This window comes from Lithobates pipiens, unplaced genomic scaffold, assembly GCF_037356315.1.
Source record: "Lithobates pipiens isolate NorthernLeopardFrog02 unplaced genomic scaffold, aLitPip1_a1.2 Scaffold_13, whole genome shotgun sequence".
Classification (NCBI taxonomy): Eukaryota; Metazoa; Chordata; class Amphibia; order Anura; family Ranidae; genus Lithobates; species Lithobates pipiens.
In genome coordinates, this window is record NW_027507718.1 from 252,070,476 (window position 1) to 252,093,375 (window position 22,900).

Genomic DNA, 22,900 nt, shown 5'->3' on the forward strand with positions numbered 1-22,900 from the left:
CGATAGGTGCAGCTATTGGACGCCTATCAGGAGGAGAGGACGGGAGATGAGGATGGCAGGAGATGCACGGAGGACCCCGCTCATGGCCGTTACCCGCTGCCCCACCAAGACAGGGTAAGTGGTGGGCAGACAACGAGTGGGTGTGGGGATTCACAGTGGCATTTGATGGGCACACCAACAGCATTTGATGTGCACAGTGGCGGCATTTGATGGGCACAGTGGCAGCATTTGATGGGTACACTGGCAGCATTTGATGGGCACAGCGGTGGCATTTGATGGGCACAGCGACAGAGTTTGATGGGCACAACGGCAGAGTTTGATGGGCACAGTGGTGACATTTGATGGTACAGTGGTGGCGTTTGATGGTACAATGGTGGCGTTTGATGGGCACAGTGGCTGTTATTGATGTTTTTTAAATCGGTTCCTTTATATGCGGCCACCCACTTGGGACTGGGCCCTGGTGTTCGACCATCGGGCTCGGAGAAAAGAGCCCTGTCCGAAGGTCGGGGGGCCCTCCAAGGTTTCCTGCATTGGGGCCCTGAAGGTTCTAGTTACGCCACTGGTTGCAGTCATGATATAAATCACCAATTGCCGCAATTACAAAAAAATAAAAATTTATAATAAAAATGCCATGAATCTATCCCCTATTTTGTACGCAATAACTTTTGCGCAAACCAATCAATATACGCGTATTGCAAATTTATTTTATTTTTTTACCAAAAAAATGTAGAAGAATGCATATTGGCCTAAACTGAGGGAGAAATGTGTTTTTTATATTTTTTGGGGGGTATTTATTATAGCAAAATGTAAAAAATATTGCTTTTTTTTCAAAAATGGTGCTCTTTTTTTGTTCATAGCACAAAAAATAAAAATCACAGAGGTAATCAAATACCACCAAAAGAAAGCTCTATTTCTGGGAAAAAAAGGACGCCAATTTTGTTTGGATACACTGTCGTACAACTGCGCAATTGTCAGTTAAAGCAGCACAATGCCGTATCGCAAAAAAGGGCTTGGTCAGGAAAGGGGTAAATCCTTCCGGGGCTGAAGTGGTTAATCAATCTTAGTATAGCAGATGCCCACAACCACGCACAGTCCATTCATGATTGTTTATGTTCAGGGCATGTTCTAAAGACAAAAGCTTTAGGGATTGTAATATACAAGGAATGCAATGCGTCATATAAACCTTTTGCTTTATTTATTTTTTTCTTTCATTTGACTTTTAACATCTTTTCATCATTTACAGCTAAATTCTTTTGATATGTGGTAAAGGTTAACAATAAAAACACATACCAAACTTATCTAGAAAATAAAAACTACGTTAGACAATGCACGTTATGGAGACCATTGATCTTTAGTTTGACAGAAATGTAACATCTTTGCATCTCCTGTGTAGGATCATTATTTTTTTTTATAATATCCATTTAATAAACAAGTTATGTCACTGTCTACAGCACAATGATGCATGCATAGCATTTATACATATTTAGTTGATGATCATATAGGTAGCCCACATGATTGGGTTTGATCGATAAGGCGGTAAACGTGTAATGTGCGCATCGCTGCAACCAAAGTTGTCAAAATGTTGAAGGTCGTCTCCAACAAACCACTAAAGCTCAAGACATATATTTCCATTCATGTGACCTTTATCAAGTGATCAACCCTGGGCCTGTCACTTAAAAAAATATCGTGCATAAAGCCTGGATTATTGGCCTGATTTACTAAAATGTGAAGAATGTTTTCGTCATCTCCATCACACCATCATGAGCAGAAGCGTCAAAGTGTATATAAAGGCAAAAAATAAATAAAAATGTAATACGTCTCTGCAATACATTTTCTCCATATTTTATCCCTTTGAAGAACCTGTACAGAAAAATATCCCAGAAATCTTCTCCCAGAAATGTGCTCTTAAGGTATATCTTTCTGTAATCAACAAGAACTAGGAAGGCAACGCGGGACGAGTGTGTGTATTTGTGTATTTTTTTTTTACGTGTAGCAAACCGGTATATCGAAATGCTTCTAATGGTATATAAAACTGAATAAAATTGGGCTTTTTTTAAGAAGATGACATCTACGAACTATTATAATTGCATTTCTGTAAAGGGTAAGGAAACCAAAATATAAAGCTGAAATGTTTTTAATATATTTATTTTATAGAAGACCACTTGAGAAGTTGCATAGAAGCAAGGGCTGCCAGAAAGAAACACTGCAATAATAGCAAGCCATGTAGTGATGAGTAAAGTAAGCACAGTGTAGCTCTGTCCTGGCCTCTGCAACCGCGACGTGTGTCATTGTTTGCAAGGAATATTCAATAAATGGACTTCAATCACGTCGGTGTACAGCCAATTTCTTCCTTCATTAAGCCATGTAATCTAACATGCTAGCTCCATATTGATTTATGGGGTTAATTTACTAAAGGCAAATAGGCTGTTCATGTTTATTTATTTATTACAGGTACTTATATAGCACCATCAATTTACACAGCGCTTTACATATATAATATACATTGTACATTCACATCAGCCCCTGCCCTCAAGGAGCTTATAATCCATCCACTAAATGCCCAAGAAGATTTTTGCCTGCACATGATTGGAAGATGATAGACATGTGCGCACTGAAATATTTCGTTTCTGAATTTCGTTTTCGTCCGAAAAATAAATGTATTTAGTTACTCTCGAAATTAGTTTTTATTTATTTTGTTTCGTTAAAAAAATGCATTAGTCTGAAAATCCGAAATAATTAAGGTCGAATCTGTCATTGAAGGCTTATGGTGTCTGTCGAATGTTCTAAGAAGATTTGATGGAGCAGCTAAACTGTATGACGCCGCAATCGTACATTTCCGGTGGAATGTTCCGCCTACAAGATATAGTAGAATTCTAATGTTGCATGACATTAGTAATAATTATATTTATTAATTATTATTACTAGTCAACCAACATTAGAATCCTTCTATAGCCTATGGGCGGAGCATTTGACCATAAATATCCACTCACGGCGACTGCTTCGTTGAATCTTCATGTCAAATCTTTTCTCTCTATGTCGAATAATCTTGGACTAATAAAGTTAGGTTAGGCACATTCGACTTTTTTTTTGCTATTGTCTCTATAATGTTGAATCTTTTCTCCCTATGTCAAATTTTTTCTCTCTATGTCGAATCTTTTCTCTCTTTGTAGAATAATCTTGGGCTAATAGAGCTAAGGTTAGGCACATTCGACCACAGGTTAGATTGACACAGATTGCTATTGTCAGCGTCATGTCAAATCTCCTATCTATATCTAACTGTTGTCAGAACGAAAACTAAAATAAAGCATTTGTTGATGTCGGATCTTTCAGTTTTTGGCTTCTGCACTGTTCGTTATCATTTGTTAAAACGATAACGAAAATACCCAAAATTCGGACAAAAATGCATTCGGACGAAAACGAATGCACATGTCTAGAAGATGAATGTTAGTGGAGCTTCACAACATTTAAGGGTGAACTTCCTTGAAAGTGAACAGCCTATTTGCTCTCAGTAAAGTAGGTGAAGGATTACCTTTGTACAGAAAGAACCCCAATTCTCCACACTACAAATATAAATATAAAATGTAAAAAATTCTTTATGGTCCTTTATAGTCCTGAATAAGAATACTCTTTTAAATAGCTTAAAGTGATTCTAAAGGTTTTTTTTTTTTTATCTTATGGTATTCTATGCATTCAGATAAAAAACCTTCAGTGTTCAGCACCCCCCCCCCTCAGCCCCCCTAATGCTTATCTGAGCCCCATCTCCATACATCGATGTGCACAAGTGCCTCGGCCATCCGGGACTCTCCCTCCTGATTGGCTGAGACACAGCAGTGGTGTCATTGGTTCCTGCTACTGTCAATCAAAGTCAGTAAGCCAAAGAAAGAGAGAGGAAGCTGGGTAGAACCACGGCTCTGTGTCCGAATGGACACACAGAGCTGCGGCTTGACTCGGGTGCCCCATAGCAAGCTGCTTGCTGTGGAAGCACTCGGCAGGAGGGAGGAGCCAGGAGCGCCAGTGGGGGACCTGAGAAGAGGAGGATCAGAGCTGATCTGTGCAAGACCATTACACAGACAGGTATGTATGGCATGTTTCTTATTTTTAAAGAAATAAAAACAAGACTATAGTATCACTTTAACTAATTGTTGTCAATTGTGAAAAAACATAGTGAACTATTTATCAATGTTTTCAACCAAGATTCACACAACTTTCATATGCAGATGTGTAATACTTGGGTGGAAACACAAAAAATAGACCCCTTAGTATACATTGCAGTGCTTTCAAAAGTACTGAATTGCCTTAGTTTAGAATAGTAATACATGCAGTAGTGTATTTAGATTTTGTGTTGCCCTAGGCCTGACTAAACTCGTGTACCCCGTAATTTAAATATGACCCACCCCTTCCTGTCAAGGCCATACCTCTTGCTGTTTAAGACCTGCCCTGAAATTTTCAAGTGGGGACACTAGTTCTGAGGGCCTGGGGGGGGGCAATGGATTCACGTAATTTGCATTGATTTCCTCTCACCTTCTGTTTGGCTATGGGGCAGGAAGTGAACGGCTATCTCTGCAATGGGACAGGGATGGTAGAAAATAACCTGACAGGGGCTATAACCCTCACTCTATCCAAAAATTAATCCCATCCACTCTATCCAAAATGAAAACAAAAAGTGTTGCTTATAGTTCTACTTTAAGCACACATTTCTGATAATTTTATGGAGAGGACTAAGAAGATAACCATGCCAATGGTGCAGCAGAAAACATAGCACAGTGAGGAAGGTTTGTGGTCCAGGATGATGAGACAGTCAAAAATATAAGCGGCGCCACCCCCCACAGTTGCGGAATGCCAGCCACCCGCATACCTGAAGCAGTGCGGCCACTTTATCTGGGCGATAGACTAATTTGCCTCTCAGACCAGTCCGCCCCATAAGACTGGCACTACACTAATGGTGTAGCGCAATCCGGCGGGTATTCTTTCCATGCTGCCCCCCTGCAAAGTGCTGCCATAGGCCTGGGCCTTGTTGGCCTAGGCCAGGACACAGCGCTGAATACATGTAAGAGAAGTCAATGTTATAAGCACATGACCATCGGGCTCAACATATGTCATAACACTAAACAGAAAAGGTTTCTACTCAGTTTATCAGTAATGAAAGCTAACCTAATCACTTAAAGGGAATGTATAGTTCTTTCAGTTTTTCAAGAGCTTGCAAGAGGTCATATTGAAATAAATAATGTTATCAATGTGTGTTAATAGTTTGTAAATATATATATATATATATATATATATATATATATTCATGATGACAGCCATATTTGCTAATTACATACATAGGCTTCCTGCTTTACAGAGACCACAAAAGTTAATGTACCTTCTCACAATACAAGTCTGAGTCGACTGACCCATTGAACACAATGCCCATATCAACCACAATGTATGTGGTTGATATGTAATCGCAACAGTTGTTGAGTAGTTAGACAGTGTGACTGTAACGGCTATATGTTAAATGTTAGCTTGTACACACAAATTGCAAAGATTAGTACTATAATACTTTTTAAGTGCAGTAACATAGCAAAAACATAATTGTCCTTAGAGTTTCTCTAGAAGAAAACGCGTAATGCCTCTTGGTGGAACCAGTATTCATGAAAGAGGTTTTCACAGTCAGAGGAACTCTGCTCAGATGCACTCTAGTAAAAGAAGTAACTAAAGTTAATTTCTCTGAAGTCACTGCAGTCCTTGAGATAAATAGGAAGACTCAATATCCATGTTTGTGGAGAGAATGAATCGCATCTGAATTGCCCATTGATTTTTCAGCTGGCACTTTTGCAAATGAAGCATCTATGGTGTATTCTCTCTATTGCACATTTCGTAATCTGGAGTTGGCTTACATCTGAAAAAAATGAGAAGTGAACAAAAAAAAAATAACTAATGTGTTTGTTTTTCAGTGTAGAGTTTATAGATAGATAAAGGCAATGTAATCACTTGATCCAGAATGTTTGTTGATTCCAAGAAGATGACATTAGAAGTGGGATAGGAATGCGTGTTAAAGAGATAATAACTGTTTTTGAACAATTTCAGTGAACACTAAATAGCTATAATCTTACTTTTCTTGTGAAACACCAGTTCTTTCTATCAACACCCGATATGAATTGACATTTTTTTTAAGATTTAAAAAAAAAAAAGTATAACTAAAGGCAAAACTTTTTTTTTTGTGTTGGATAGAGTGGAGAGGGATTAGAACGCCTGTCAGTTTTTATTACTGTCTGTGTCCCCTTTAGGGAGATTCACCCTCTCTATTTGTCCTATTTACCATTATTATTAAAAGTGAAAATAAAACAAAATCCCAAATTTTGGGTTGTCCCCAGATAAGTAATAGCGAGGAAATTTTCCAATGAGTACACTAGTTCTGGTGACCTAGGGGGTCCCCAAACGATTTCTTTAATTTGTAAGCCCCATTCACACCTGCCTGAAGCTACAAAATGCTGGAGGGGGAAAAAAATCTATTATTTTCAATGGAGATGGTTCACATCTTCACTTTTTTTGTCACTCAAATCGGGCAGATTTGGGCGTTTTTCTTCTTTTTACATTGGTGACCTTTTGCCCTGCACAAAATCGTGTCAAAATGCTTCAAAATTGCAGTAAAATACGCTGCAAAAAACGCCGTAAAATTGCAGTAAAATTGCGCAATTTTCTGCCTGAAAACGCTTTGCTCAGGTGTGAATGGGGCCATAGGGATTTCCTCTCACTTCTTGTGTTGGCTATGGGACAGGAAGTGAAAGAAAATCTCCCCAATGGGGCAGGGATGGCTAACAAAAAAAAATAGATAAGGGTTAAAATTTTCCCTAAAATTAAAAAAACAAGTTTTGCTTATAATTCTACTTTTATTACATTCCTGTGTATAACCATAGAAAAATGAAAAATAAAACCTGAATAGTGGACAAGAACACAGTTACAGCATTACTAGATAATAACATGGTGTGGTAGTGCAGATAATTTATAGCAAGTATAATAATAATGTTCACAGCAGAAGAATTCCTTTAGAACACAGGCATTGTGGAACTTTTGAGGGTAAGGCAATATATAAATATACACAGTAATATATTTGCATAAACCAAATCCTGAAGCGAAGTAGGCTATGGGCATTTTTTTTTTTTTTCAAAAAGATTAGAACGGCTCTTACAATTATATGCTAATGGTGGAAAGAACAAATAAGCTGGCCATAAACAATTAGAAAATTGTTGGAAAAAGCGTTTGATGTGCTTGATTGTTAGTTTTTTAAAACGTTAGTGGACTAATTCTGATTACCAACGTACAAAGTTTTATGGCAAAAAATAAACGGTCATGTTGGATTTCTTGAACCTAAACAAACAACTTTTTAAACATTAGTAGTGGAATTGATCAAAAACAGTTCGAAAAAATCTACAGAGCATGCGTATGTTAAAATGTAACCCCGGATCGTTTAGTTGTTCGTGAACAATGTACCATTTACGTTATCGATCAATAATATGGTGATAATTAGATGGCGTTATCACATGTACATTCCACAGAAATACAACCTTTTTTTGTAACCATTTTCTAACTGTGTATGGCTAGCTATAGAAAAATTGTTAGAGGGTGGGGGATCTTCCATTTAAAGTGGAGGGCCACCCTGAAAAAAAAAATACATTAAAAATTAGAAAAAAATCAGAAAAAATACATTTAAATTTTTTTTTTAACGTACCAGAAATGCCTGTTGCTAGGCACATCCTCCTAATCTGCCTCTTCCTCCTCCGCGGACATCTTCTATCTTCTCTCCTCCGTGCGGCGTCTTCTGGGTAATGGGTCGCGCTGTGTTCTGGGAACTGTGTGTCCCAGAACACAGCGCGCCCCATTCACTCGCGCATGCGCAGTAGGAAACGGGCAGTGAAGCCGCAAGGCTCCACTGCCTGTTTCCCTTAGCCAAAATGGCAGCGCCGGGACCCGAGAGCTGAGGGACGGGTCAGCCTCGGGCAGCCGACATCGCGGGTGCCCTGGACAGGTAAGTGTGCTTATTAAAAGTCAGCAGCTACAGTGTTTGCAGCTGCTGACTTTTAAAAAAAAATTTTTTTAAACCGGCCCTCTTCTTTAAGATAGACTTTTGTGCATAAACAATGTGAGGGCTTTGCTGGGTACATAGGAAAGAAGAGGATAGTGAAAAAATACCTTTAAATATCGCCATAATTGGTATGGGGCTGGTGAAAATCAATACACCAGCTTTGGTTAAAAAAAAATTTTTTAACTAAATTAGCACTGCCCATCACGTTATTTGGGGAGGACATTCACCACTTCATTTTTGAAGCCAAAGAATGTAAAAATTGGGTAAGGTTATTAATCAAATAAATGATTAAGTGGAAGGGCTGCAATGGATTCTGGGACAAGCAGTTCCTTCACAAAACGGCCCCATAGACTGGTATACAGGGAGAACTGCAAACCCCATGATGCGTTGCTGACAGGAAAGAAAAAGTCTCCATTTTGTGTCCTGAGGTACAAGTTCAGTCAACCATGAGGGAATGAAGAGACCAGACCTGAGGGAGAGGTGCTGTCTCTCAAATGATCTCCCCGCACGTTTCAGGCCTCTACCGCGAGTTGGGACATCCAGCCTGAGAGAAGGGGATCCCAGGTGTATATCAAGGCGCATCTCCACCAACAGTGAACAGTTCCACTGTGAGGGGACTGGTCGGGTCGCCATAAAGCCTGCCTGTTTCAGGACATTTGTTTGGGTCTTGATCACAGGATTTGGTGAGACGGCATTTCTGCCCTTCTGCTGGGAACAGAGACACTGCACTACAGAAGGAGTTATTTGAACACTGTATACAGAAATTGTTACTGGTAGTCATCTTGCTGACACTTGTAATACTGCAGGGATAAAGGATAAGGCTACCCATTTCGGGGACATTGTATACAGACATCATTTTCCTCTCACCTTGTTGAATAAAATTCTGCCTGTTTCACCTGATAATCTGGTCCAGTTATATTGTTTTCCTTGCTACCCAGGAGTTAAAGTGCACCAACAAAGTGGCTAGCTGAAGACACCAAAGCTTATCTTTTCTTCAAAAAGGACTGAAGCTGCTAGTGCCATATGGATCCACACACACATACTCAGGGCTCTGTATATGCACTGGGTGTGTGGGACAGTTTATCTATAAAGTTAAGCCATTACTTGCTGACTTGAATAGGTGTGTAAAGTTGAGCCTGTGGGTGTCAGAGGACAGAAGAGAGAGGCCTGGCACAAAGGGAATCATTCCTCGCCTCCTGCCTGGACTCATAGAGCCAATCTCAGTAAAGGTAACCAAGCTAAATTTAAAGTGCAATATTGTGCTTTATTTACTATTAACGTGTGCCTCTGCTCTTGGGCACCTGCTTAGGTTTGAATTTCCCTGAAAGCAGCTTGAATATAGGATTGAAAGCTCTATTGCTCTTAAATCTCAGTTATTGATCTCTAGTTGATTACTCGACTATATACTGTTACTGTCTGTTATTCTTCCACAGAAATATTGCAGTAAAGACAATTTCTGTGTTTTATTATAACGTGTGTGTTTCTCATTGGTCATTGCACTTACACTATTGTCAGGTGTGCCAGAGGGGGCTGAGGCTATTATTAGAATTGAGGGGCAGAATAACAGACTGAACATATTTAAAGAGGTGTTCCCCTAAAAAAGAAAAAAAATTAAAGTCAGTAGCTACAAATACTGCAGCTCCTGACTTTTAATAATCAGACAATTACCTGTCCCAGGGTCCAGCGATGCGGGGGAACGAAGCCCCGCTCGTTCCCCCCTCCGCTCGGCAGTACCGGCATTCTAACTGTGGGCACCCGCCATGATTGGCCGTGCAGTCATCTGGGACCTGTCACGTGTCCCAGATGACTGACAGGAGGGAGGGGGCAGAGCTGAGCCCTTCCTGCTGTGATGTCAAGAGCCCAGGCAGTGAAGGAGGCAGACTACGAGGGACCCCCTAGCAACAGGCATTTAGAGGCGAGTTAAAAATTTCAAAATTTTATTTTTATTATTTTTTTAGGAATTTTGGTGAATTTTTTTTTTCACTTTAAGCAGCCCCTGCAGGGGTGTCTCTACACTTGCGATATTAAAAGGAAAGGGTTTACAGTGTCAGAGTCAAGAGGAAAAAGAATGGGTAAACTGAATATATCAGTTTACCCAAGGGCCTGTATAATCCCCTAAGGCTTAATGTACACAGGACATGACAGATAGTAGCCGATGTTTGAAAATGTTAGTTTTGCTGAATTTACGAACCGCATTTGCGTTTAAAAGCGTTTTTGTTTTTTTTCAAATAGTCAAAAGTTAAAAACGCTTGTGATCGAAACGTGCCTAAACACGAGTTACCGTGTTTACACGTGTTTGGCGTTTAAAATGCATCTGAACATCTGTCCTGAACACATTTATTTGCTTTCCAAAAAATACTTCTAAACTCAACTGACTAGAAACAAATATAAACAACCCTGTGTACATGTACTGATAAGATAACAGAGGGAAAAAAAACACCCAACTGCTCCTAAACATTTGTTTACTAGCTGCAGTGTACATGAAGCCTTTCTGGTCAATTTAAAAAAGGAAGAAAAGCATAATAAATTAAGGCATCCTCTATATATAAGGATATTTGCCCTTCTAAAGAGTTAATGCAAAATCCTCTACTAGTGGAAGACATCCATATATTAAAATAGCTAAGGATGTGGGCAATTTTGAATAACAATGAAAAATTCAATAAAAACAATTTTGCAAAAAAAATAAAAATAGCTAAGGGCTCGATGGACAATGCAAAAGAGGCAACAAAGGACAATCCTGACTGGTGTGCCTGCAAATGGGAAAGATTTCAGAGATATGTTTTGATTCATTTCAATTCTGGCTATATAATAGTTGAATCCACTATTCATTAGATGTGCGCATCTTCACTGGTCTCAGATTAGATTATGATTATCATCTTAATGATTCACTTCAATGATGCATCAAGATTACTGCCCATGGTCTTCATCAAAAACCCACCAGTGCAGCCTATCAGTGCCCATCAGTGTAGCACTATCAGTGCCCATCAATGCAGCACTATCAGTGCCCTTCAAGGCAGCCTCATCAGTGCCTGGATCACACAGAGGGGGATCTCCCACTGTGACACGTAGCTTGAATATGAAACGCCCGGTGGCCGCTGTAACAAAGTTCCGCCTCTTAGACCAGCTCCTATGATACATGTCACACTGATTAAATTTCCATTGATCAGTGTGCCATCTATCATAGGAGGCAGTCTAAGAGGCGGAACTTTGTTACAGCAGCCACCAGGCATTTCACTTACAAGTTCCATGTCACAGTGGGAGATCCCAACTCTGTGTGACATACACCTTCACATTTAGGCCTGGAGAGGAGGAGGAAGGGGAGGACTCTGACAGGGAACTATGACATCATTGATGCAATCGCGATGTAGCTGTTCTCTACATCGATACAGAATATTTTAAGGCTGCATCAATTACACAATTCGTTTAAGCACTTACCACCTACCACATAGCAATATGTCGGCAACGTGGTTTCGTTATCTTGATTGGACATCATATGACATGATCAGGATAACAAGGCGGCACGCAGACCGCGCGGCGATCGAAGGTGCTGTGTATCAGTCTGACACACCACAATTCTGATCATGGTATGGAGCCTCTGACAGAGGCTTCTTACCACAAGATCAGCTGTGACCAATCACAGCTGATCGCATATACCAGAAAGTGCTAGTAAACGGCTTTCCTCGGTTCGCGCTGACAGGGAATAAGTGAACCCCCATCAGAGGTGTCAATCAGCTGCCAATCAGTGCCCAACACCTGCCAGCCTATGCCCCACAAAGAACACCTGTCAGTGCCCATATAACTGCCAATCAGTGCCCACAACAGTGCTAATCAGTGCCCTATCAGTAATGCCTGTCAGTGCCCTTCAGATGCCACTCAGTAATGCCTGTCAGTAGCTCCTCATCAGTGCCGCCTATCCAGTGCCACCTATCAGTGTCCATCAGTGCTGCCTATCAGGGCTCATCAGTGCAGCCAATCAGGGCCCATCAGTTTGTTTTTTTTCAAAATTGACGGCCTTTTTTGTTTATAACACAAAAAATAAAAACCTCAGAGGTGATCAAATACCATCATAAGAAAGCTCTATTTGTGGGAAGAAAACGATAACAATTTAGTTTGGGTAGTGTTGCATGACCGCGCAATTGTCATTCAATGTGCAACAGTGCTGAAAGCTGAAAATTGTCTTGGACAGGAAAGGGGGAAAGTGCCTGGTATTGAAGTGGTTAACCACCCCTAAAATTCATGCCTGCACTTTGAGTTTTTCAGCATGAAAGCTGAAACTCCGGGGTATGAGGCTACAAATATTTCTTTAAAGCCACAGCTCTGCCTCTTGGAAGATGTCAGAACTCTGTCTTGTCCAAATACCTGCTTCTTGTATAACAAGAATTGTATTACCTGCACTGTTAACAGTGTTTGTGTCACTGAAGAGGCTCGCCCACTGTGCCTGTCTGCGTGACAGGTGCAGTGACTAGGAAAAAAGCCCAGTAATGCCCAGCTAGTAATTTTATCAGGCTGAACATTGCACTGAGGATTAATTGTCAATTATGGACACTCCAGTCATAGTGCCGCTATCTCATCACCTTAACACCGATCTCTGTCTTCATTCAGTCAAAGCAACATGTTTTATGTTTTGTCAGTTAGCAAGCTCCAGCTAGACACACAGTTTACCCTTTGATAGCCCCTGATGTTAACCCCTTCCCTGCCAGTGTCATTAGTACACTAACGGTGCAATTTTTTTAGCACTGATAACTGTAATAATGTCACTGGTTCCCAAAAAAGTGATAAAGGTGTCCAATTTGTCTGCCGCATTTTTGCAGTCCTGCTAAAAATCGCTGATTGTCGCCATTACTAGTAAAAGAAATAAAATACAGAAAAGTGCCATAAAAATATCCCATAGTTTGTAGACGCAATAACTTTTCTGCAAACCAATTAATATATGCTTATTGGGATTTTTTTACCAAAAATATGCAGCAGAATATATATTGGCCTAAATCGATGAAGGAATTTGATGTTTTCAATTTTTTTATTGGATGTGTTTTATAGCAGAAAGTAAAAAATATTGTTTTTTTTTTTCAAAATTGTCAGGCTATTTTTGTTTATAGCACAAAAAATAAAACCACAGAGGTGATCAAAAAAAAAGGGGAAAAAAAAGGACATAAATTTTAGGCACGCAGTGCCATATCGCAAAAAAGGGCCTGGTAATTAACCCCTTTCTGACCAGCCACCACAGTTGTCTCAGGGGTGAGGAGTGTGATCTGTTGTTCATACCAAGTATGCACAATGATCGGTCTCCTCACTCAGGCAGTCCCATCCCCCCACAGTTAAACCTCCTACACACGATCAGATTTTCCTCAGACAAAACCTCTGACTTTTGTCCGAAGGCGTGCGCCTGGATTTTCTCTTGCATGCAAATGGCAAGAAATTGTTGGCCAACAAACATGAAAGTGAGGCCCGGAACGAACAAAAAGAGAAACAAAATAGTGCAGGGCCGGGCAGGAATGTGGAAAGGGAGACAACAGGGGGTTAAAAAGTGTGAGAGGTCTTAGGGGGAGGATTTAAGAAATAAAGGAATCTGAGGGGGAGGAGAGTTTATTTAAAGGGGAGACGGGGAATTCAGTCAGTGAGAGAGACAGAAAGAAGCCGTTTTACACGTGCTGCTCCTCTGTCAGAGCGATACGGAGGTCAATTTGATCCTGGCACGGTGGCGGGCTGCAGCGGCAAGCAGGGGAACAGAGTGGCTTTACAGCTGCGGTGCCGTTATGGGGATCGTGCGGATGGGGCAGCGCCACGGAGTGAGGGTCGTTTCTGCGCTCGGTGGTCCCGGTATACAGAGCATTTCTCGACCCTGCTCCTCTCCCCCAGCGGTGATCAGCGCCACTCCGGTGCCCCCCCCCCCCTTTTTAGCGGTCTGTCGACCCCACCGGCGAGGAGCACACTGGATTCAGCCTCCATGAGGTACAGGTGAAATCCTCGTCACTGGGGGAGCGAAGGGGGTGGGGCTGTGGGCCGTAATGGCGCCCGTTCCCTGCCAGCGTGCGTAGGACGGTGGAGATTGCGATCTCCCCCTTCAACAGTGCCAGCCAGGAGGGAGAGCCAGCGGGGGAGGTGCCTGAGGGAAGCGCAGAATGGAGGAGGACAGTGGGTGCGGCCCACCTGGAGATCGGCAAGGGTGGGGCTTGTGCTGCGGTGGATGGATCCACCGAAAGGGAGAGGCCCACTGGGAATCTACGGCCCCCAGGCCTGCTGCACCTGGGAGGCTGCTTCCACCTATGAGCCCAGCTCATGAGGTGAGGTCGGGGGAGGAACGGTACGGTTCGGAGGAAGAGGAGCAGCCTTGGGATCTCGCATCATTGGAGTGGCAGGAGCAGCGGCTGTGGGGCCCTACCCGTCAGCTAGGTAAGATTGAACATTGTCTCACGTCGAGTTTATTGATGCTCTTTGTCAGTTGCTGGAGGTGGGGAAAAGGGGGTACTATGCTGCGGGCACGTACGGATGCAGCGGTTGTCCCGGGGGCATCGGGCGTTTTTCGCCTGTCACCTTTGGGACAGTGGGGAAACTGCGCAGTTGTTGGGGGGTTGGTAGGACCTGTTTGTGGGGCCCCCGCAGGTATCCCCATGGGTTGCCGGGTGAAAAGAGCAGACAGGGCGCGGGGCCCCCTCGGCCTTGGCGAGGCCCCCTTCCAAGCATCCTGGTGGGGCAGGCTGGTGCAATATGAGGGTAGGTTATGATTGCAGAGGCCACGAAAGGGGTTTCCCTATGTTCTGAGGGGCTGTTGGGGGCTCATTTACAGCGGGGATTCGGATCCAGCTCGGTAGGGGTGAGTATGGGGAGTTCTTCTCTTGCTGCACCTTGGAGATTTTGCGTGGGATAGGGTCAAGCCTGATGACTCGGAGGAGGAGGAGGGGGAGAAGGCGTGTTGGCTGAACCCGCGGACGTTGTGCCTTGGCTGCAGGCGTTTGCTATGATGGCGAGCATGAACGGTCAAGGAACAACAGGCTCATTGCTCGGCTCTTGCCGGTTACACTGCGGCCATTGGGGAGGCACATTAGGTTTAGGGGGGGACCGCTGGGCTGCAGTATGGTACTTCGTTTAAACAGGATGGGGTGGTTCGTCGATCTCTCTGGTGGGATGGCGGGATATCGGCCTCTGTAGGCGCTTGATGTTTTAGGTGTGGGCCCCCAATGCAGTTTTCTTCAGGGGGGAGGGGGCTGGGGAGACACCCGCCTCTGTATTTCTATGGGAGCTACGGTGAATTTGGGGGTTACGGCTGTCCTAGGCAGGAGGGCATCTGCTGTGGGGGCTCATATCCCCTGTCCCGGTGTGTTTTCAGAGAAGTTACGTGTGTCGAGGAGTTTGCGAACAAGGGGGATGGCAACGGTAGGGAGAAGGGGAAGGATGCAGCCTTTTCCAAAATAGGTACCCTGATTGGGGGGGCGGCTAGGCTGTTGGCTGATGGGTGTGTGGAAGGTTTCTTGGGCTGCTGTGTTCCCTGGCGGGGATACTGTTTATGGTGCAGTATTTACGGTCTGCTCCAAAACAAATCTGGGGGTGTTTTCGGTGAAAATAGAGAGGGTGGGGGAGGGCCCTTGTTATAATAATTAAAAAAAAAATGTATAACTAAAATACTGACTAAAAAAATAAATAAAAATATGGTGGAATTTGGTTTGTTCACCAATAGGGGTGGTCCCTGAGGAGGAACCAAATGAGGTTAGTCTTATGCCCAACTTCTCGTTTGCAAGCTGGGGTTCGGTTACTGAGGCGAGGGACCCCGAAGCTTGTACGGTGTCTTATTCTTCCTTGATGCTGCTGACAGGTGGGTTTAGCGCTATGAGAAAGGAACATTCAGGGCAAAGCCTGACATCGAGGTAGCTTTTCATTGGCTTCCGGTACCTCCGGTTAGTTTTTTTTTTTAGCTTCGGGGGTGCTGGGGCAAGGGACTGTTACAGGAATAAATATCTGGCCAAGGGTTGCTCCATGTCTTGCAAGAAGTTTCATATGTTTAGTCACGGTGGAGTGGGTGGTTAAGTATGTGTTGGGCCTGGTTTCCGTCATCCGCTATTTGGATGCCTTTCTTGGTGTGGGGCCACCGACCTCGAAGGTGGGTGCGATTCTCCTGTCTATGTTATGGCACATTGCAGGTAGGTTGCAGGTAGGTTCGGCATGCCATGGGTGGCGGTTAAAAACTGAGGGCTCGAAGGCAGATATTAATTTTCTGGGGCATCAGGGTTGACCCCGGATCCTCAAGTGGAGCAGTCAGGATTGAGATTCGGGGATGCCGGGTCAGCGAGGTGTTTGATTCGGGTTATTACAGTCTTTGCGGGGCGGGTTTTAATTTTGCATGTCGCAGCAGTCCGATGTGCAGGGATTTCTGCCGACGGCTGTCGGTGGCAACAGCCAGGGTTCAGGCCCAGGCCCGATTTATAAGGTTTTTTCTAAGGAATACAAAGGGGATCTGAATGTTGGGCGCACGTGTTGGAGGAGTATCATGGGCGATCGATTTGGGCTGGACCGGGGAGTAATTTGATATTGAGTGGTTTGCAGTGATCCAGGCTATGGAGTTGTGGGGGAGACGTGCAGGAACTTGAAGAGTGGGTGGAAGTTTGACACCGTGTGTGGTGCAGGTCATCTACCGCATACCCACGTCATAACAGATGGTGGTACGGTTGCTGCACCATTTGGTATGGGCATTGCATGCAGTTGAACAATGTTATGTATGCTGTACACCTCCTGGGCAGTGACCATACTCTGTTTGATTTCCTGTCTCGGTTTCAGTGGGACGAGTTCGGGAGCTAGCTCCATCTGCAGAGAAGGAGGGGTCCCCGGGGGGGTGTTGGTTTTGGGAGATTGTATTGGAGTCGCCGCATGATGGATCAGGAGGTCGGTGAGTGGGTCGGCCTGGTGGCTTACAACACGGTATGGAGTGAGTGGATGGTTTCTGTATGGCTTGCTGGGGGCTGTGTTGGTTGGGTCGGAGGTCAGACTGTGGGTGGTGTATTTCCTATCCATGCACATGAAGGTATGGGGGGGCAGTGTCCGCCGTTAGGCGGCAAATGGCTGGTTTGGCTTTGTTAATCCAACCTTCGTGGGCCAGATGGACTTCACGGACGGAGGGTTGGGAGCCACACGCGTTTACAGGGCTTCGGAGGTGTCACAAGCATACGGACCCTTGGCTGCCATTTGATTTTGCATTCTTCAGGACATGGGCGGCCATTGGGGTTCCATGTGTTCCTTGAATTAAGGGATAATTTTGTATACAGCTGTTTTTACATAGCGTTTTGGCGCCATTCGAGTGGGGGGGTGTTGGTGAGCCCCTGCAGGCGGGAAAAAAGTTTTTTTTTTACGGCTCTAGATGTGGATATCGGGGTGGATAGTGTGGTGTTACGTTTGTGCAGGTCTAGGACAGACCAGAGGGAAAGGGATGAGTGTGCAGCTGTTTACATTGCCTGGTTCCCGGGTTTGCCCTGGGAGGGTGGTGATGGACTCTTTGAGAGTTCATTTTACAGGGGGGTGGGCCATTCTTGTTACACAAGGAGGGATCCTGAGTATCCACGTTCCAATCGTGGTAGTTTATCGGAAGAGCCTTAGGGCAGGGGGGTTGGACTGTCTGGGCGGCCACAGAGGTGCCAGGGGTGGGGCTGGATGAGGTAGCGGTAATGAGGATTGCACGGTGAGAAGGTAGGTATTTCCGCACTGGCATTTGCCTACAAATTGTTACACAATTGAGAGTGGGCGTGGTACGGGGTTGGAGGTAGCTATCTAATAGTTAGCTTTGCTTTAGTTGTGGAATGTGTTCTGGTTTTGTCCATTCTGTCCTTTCAGATGAAGTGCAAATCTGCCTTGTCTGGATATGGGGGCATCTCTATGTCTGTTGGTGCTACATTTGTTTGTTGTGCTGTCCTTTCAGATGAAGTGCACATACGCCTTGTCTGGATGTGGGGGCATCCCTATGTCTGTTGGTGCTACCCTTGTTTGTCGTACTGCCCTTTCAGATGCAGTGCACATACGCCTTGTCTGGATATGGCGGCATCCCTGTGTCTGTTGGTGCTACCCTTTGTTTGTCGTTCTGTCCTTTCAGGTGAAGTGCACATACGCCTTGTCTGGCTGTGGGGGCATCCCCGTGTCTTTGGTGATACCCTTGTTTGTTGTTCTGTCCTTTCGGATGAAGTGCACATACGCCTTGTCTGGATATTGAGGCATCCCTATGTTGTTGGAGGGCCAGGTGGGCGGAGGATAGATCAGATGGCAGGCGGCTGGGTGTTTCTCGGAAGGGGGTGTGTATCCGCTGGATGGGGACCCCTGGGATGGTGTGGAGCAGGGTGGTGCCGGAGGTACAACATTAAGCTTGGCTCGGTCAGGCAACTGGACGTTCTGGTTCTCCGGGTGGGAGAGAATGTTTAGGGGTCAGTCTCATCAGGGGGGTAATTTCGGCTGTTAAGTCAGAAGGTTGACACTCCGCTCGGCTTTTCCCTGCCGGGTTAATGGGTGGTCCGACATTGTTGCCCGGACTACAAGACTCATGGCATGATCAGTAGCAAAGTATAATAAAGCCTGCCTGTGGTGGAAAAGGTTGTGGGTGAGTTGTTTCATGTAAGGAGGTTTGGGCAGTTATACACATGGAGTTGGAGCCTAAGGTGGGTATGTTTTCGTGGGGCGAGGGGATTCACCTCTCAGCTGGGGGTATTGACCTGTGGGCGCTGGGTCTTTAGGAGGAGATTCAGCGGGCCCTGCGGGTGTGGAGGGGCCCTTAAGGGTAAGGGGTTATCCTTGCGGGCTGTGGCGGTGTCTTTGGTCTTTGATGGTGGCAAAATCATACGTGATGGAAGTGGTGGGGGGCTCATCGGTAGTATGTGCCCCTCTGGTTTATTCCAGTGGAACGGTGTCTGCTGGAATACGGTAATGGTTGCACTGCGGGAAGGGGGTTGTCTCCAAACTGATCATTCGGCTGGAGGCCTGGTATGGTGAAAAAGGTCCCGCAGTGTAGTGGTGGAAAGTGTTAAGTTTGGGGTGCCATCATAGACCAATAGACTGTGATTTAAAAAAGTTGTGGTTACAAAGGTTATATGATAAAATTGGAAAATATTTAATATTTGGTTAATAAAAGGCTGCTATGGCCATTTATACTCCAAACTCCTGTGTGGTCTCATTATTTTATGGGGGTAAAAGAAAAGGGGATTGGGGTAGTATGTGTGGTCCAAGGACAGTAAAAGAAGGTTGGGGATATCTAGACTACACTAGTCACGTACTGACGTACTATGTGGTTTTTCAGCTCTTTAGCACCACCCTTTGGGCTCCTTCTGCTAATTTTGTGTTAGTAGAAATTTGGTGAGTGTTGATTCGCGCTTTTCATTTCATGATTTTCATTTTGCACTTTTTTATTTTGTGCTTTACTTTTAGCGCTTTTCATTTCATACTTTTAATTTCTTGCTTTTCAGTTCGTTTCTGAATGGCTGCATGTCAACCAGACATGTTGCGGAATCGGAGGAGATAACGTTTTATTTATTATTGGCCTTGGAGTTATTGCTTTGACCCAAGTCCAGTCCAGGAACAGGAGGAGGAGGATTTATTGGACCAAAAATTGGTTGCTTTATTAATCATGAACAATTATGTCATATGCCTTTGCTGCGGGAGCTCCAGGAGAATAATATAGGTGATTTTTGGAATCATCTTCGGATGATGGACCCCTGCTTTCACCAACTCTTGGCATTGTTGCCCCCTATATTAAGAAGCAGGACACATGCATGAAGCTTTTATTTAATTTTTTGGTTGAATAATAATGACTTGATTTGGTATATTTTCTATATTTTTGGATGCATAGAATGCACTTTTTGGTTAAGTTCTATTGACAGATAGCATGTCTAATTGTATTTGTTTTCTTTTTTTAATGCACAATAAAAAAAATTGTGGAGAATAATACTTGGCTATGTGTTTTACTCCAAATGACAGTTTGGGAGTAGGCAGTTACATTTAAAAAAAATACAATGTAAAATTGACAAGGGACACCAACATAGTTGTATCTTTGATCCTAAAAACTACGGGATAATGGTGTTGTGGTAGCTTGCCCAAATAAAAAAAATAAAAAAGCATAATAATATTATTCTTGATATCACTAGAAAAAAAAGCCTTTGAAAATGTATTTGCAATAACTCCATCAGTATCACCAGCAAAGCAGCTTCATTATTATCCCATTAACCTCCTCAATACAGTGCAGTTACACCCCCTTCCTGACCAGACCAATTTTCAGCTTTCAGCGCTCTCACAGTTTTAATGACAATTACTCAGTCATGCAACACTGTACCCATATGAAACTTGCGTCCTTTTTTCCACACAAATAGAGCTTTCTTTTAGTGGTATTTAATCACTAGTGAGTTTTTTATTTTTTGTGCTATAAATAAAAAAAAAACGTACAATTTGGGAAAAAAATGCCTTTTTCTTTGTTTCTGTCATAAATTTTTGCTAATTAGTAATTTTTCTTCATACATTTTGGCCAAAATTTATACTGCTACATATCTTTGGTAAAAATAACCCACATTAGTATATATTATTTGGTCTTTGTGAAAGTTATAGAGTCTACAAACTATGGTGCCAATCTCTGAAAATTGATCACATCTGATCAGGCCTTCAGTAGATCAGGTGTATCTCATTTCTTGAGACACTAACAAGTCAGGAAAGTACAAATACCCCCCAAATGACCCCTTTTTACAAAGTAGACATTCCAAGGTATTAAGTAAGTAGCATGGAGAGTTTTTTTAAGTTGTCATTTTTTCCCACAATTCTTTGCAAAATTAAGATTTTTTTTTATTATTTTTTTTTTTTTTTACAAAATTGTCATATTATCAGGTTATTTCTCACACACAGCATATGCATACAACAAAATACACCTCAAAATACATTCTGCTACTCTTCCCGAGTTTGGCGATACCACATGTGTGAGACTTTTACACAGCCTGGCTACATACAGAGCACCAACATTGAAGTAGTACCTTCAGACGTTCTATGAGCAAAAATGAAGCATCTCATTTCTCAACCACCTATTACAATTTTGAAGGCCCTGGAGTACCAGGACAATGGAATTTCCCATAAAATGACCCCGTATAATCTGTGAGGCATAATGAGTCTTTTGAATGATTAATTTTTTGCCAGAAGTTTTTGGAATATGTGGAAAAAAATTCATACGCATTTTTTTTTTTACACAAAATTGTCAATTTATAAGATATTTCTAACGCATAGCATGTATATAGCAAAAATTACAACCCAAAACACATTCTGCTACTCCTCCTGAGTATGTCGATACCACATGTGTAGGACTTTTACACAGCCTGGCCACATAGAGAGGTCGAACTTTGAAGTAGTACGTTCAGGCATTCCAGAAGCATAAATGACACATCTCATTTCATTCCTACCTATCACACTTTTGAAGGTCCTGGACCACCAGGACAGTGGAATTGCCCACAAAATGACCCCATTTTGGAAAGCAAACACCCCAACGTATATTCTATGAGACATGGGCTGCAAATAGGTACTCGGGTACTCTGATGGGCTGGAGATAGGTACTCGGGTACTCTGATGGCCATGGCCCAATCGGTGTGTGAGGAGGAGAACAACCCGGTAACATCTCGTTACCGCGGTTTGTTTACATTTTAGTGATCGGCTGTGGATCACAGCCGATCACGTGGGTAAACAGCCGGCCAATGGCTGTTTACCAGCATCGGTGACGAGCAGTGTTCCTGGGGAACACGCCGCCACCGACGTGCACGCGCAGCGCGCTCACAATCGCGCGCATTCGCCGTGCACAGTCGGGGTGTGACCATCTGTGATCAGCCGTGATGAAGTCACGTCACGTGGTAAACAGCCATAACCAATGGCTGTTCACCCCCTTTGGAGGCGAGCGAATAGGTGCGTCGTCTGGCCGTCATTTGACTGCCAGTGGTCAGCAACCAGGTAAAGAAGAAGAGAATGTGCTCTGCATTTTGAGATTTCATAATTTGCCACATGTCACAAATGTTAATTCTCCATTACAAATGCTAGTTTACAAGACCGACCGCTTCTGGCTTGTCATTGCTTCCGAGCATGCGTGTTTGTACTTTGGACTTTTGTCCAATGGACTTGTGTACACACGTTTGGAAAATCCGACAACAGACATTTGTCGGTGGAGAATTTTAAAACCTGCTATCCAACATTTGTCCACAGAAAATCCGACAACAATTGTCCGATGAAGCATACAAACGGTCGGATTTTCCGCCAACAGCCTGTCATCACACAATTCCCGTCGGAAAATCCGATCATGTGTACGAGGCTTTAGAATCACATCCTCGAACACACAATTAACCCCTTTACACAGTAAGCAGTGCATTTTTATAGCACTGATCACTGTATAAATGCCAATGGTCCCAAAAATGTGCAAAAAGTGTCCGATCTATCCGCCATAATGTCGCAGTCCCGATAAAAATTGCTGATCACCGCCGTTACTAGTAAAAAAAAATTATAATAAATTTGCCTTAAATCTTTCCCCTATTTTGTAGATCCTATAACTTTTACGCAAACCAATCAATATACGGTTATTGCGATTTTTATTACCAAAAATATGTAGAAGAATACATATTGGTCTAAACTGAGCAAAAAAAAAGGGGGATATTTATTATAGCAAAAGGTACAAAATTGTGTTTTTCCCTCAAATTATCGCTATTTTTTTGTTTATAGCGCAAAAAATAAAAACTGTAGAGATGATCAAATTCCACCAAAATAAAGCTCTATTTGTGGGAAAAAAAGGACGTAAATTTTGTTTGGGTACAACGTCGCACAACCACGCAATTGTCAGTTAAAACAACGCAGTGCCGTATCGCA

At 43.2% G+C, this 22,900-nt stretch overlaps 1 protein-coding gene across 1 annotated transcript in view; it reads right to left on the reverse strand.

Annotated features, from left to right (window-relative positions):
- Positions 1-1,173: 1,173 nt before the first annotated feature.
- Positions 1,174-22,900, reverse strand: part of EPGN (epithelial mitogen) — an 88,883-nt gene continuing 67,156 nt past the window's right edge. Inside the window, exon 5 of the mRNA XM_077476539.1 lies at positions 1,174-5,881. Coding sequence (XP_077332665.1) covers positions 5,830-5,881 — 52 coding nt within the window. The 3' untranslated portion in view covers positions 1,174-5,829. The remainder of the gene's footprint in view (positions 5,882-22,900) is intronic.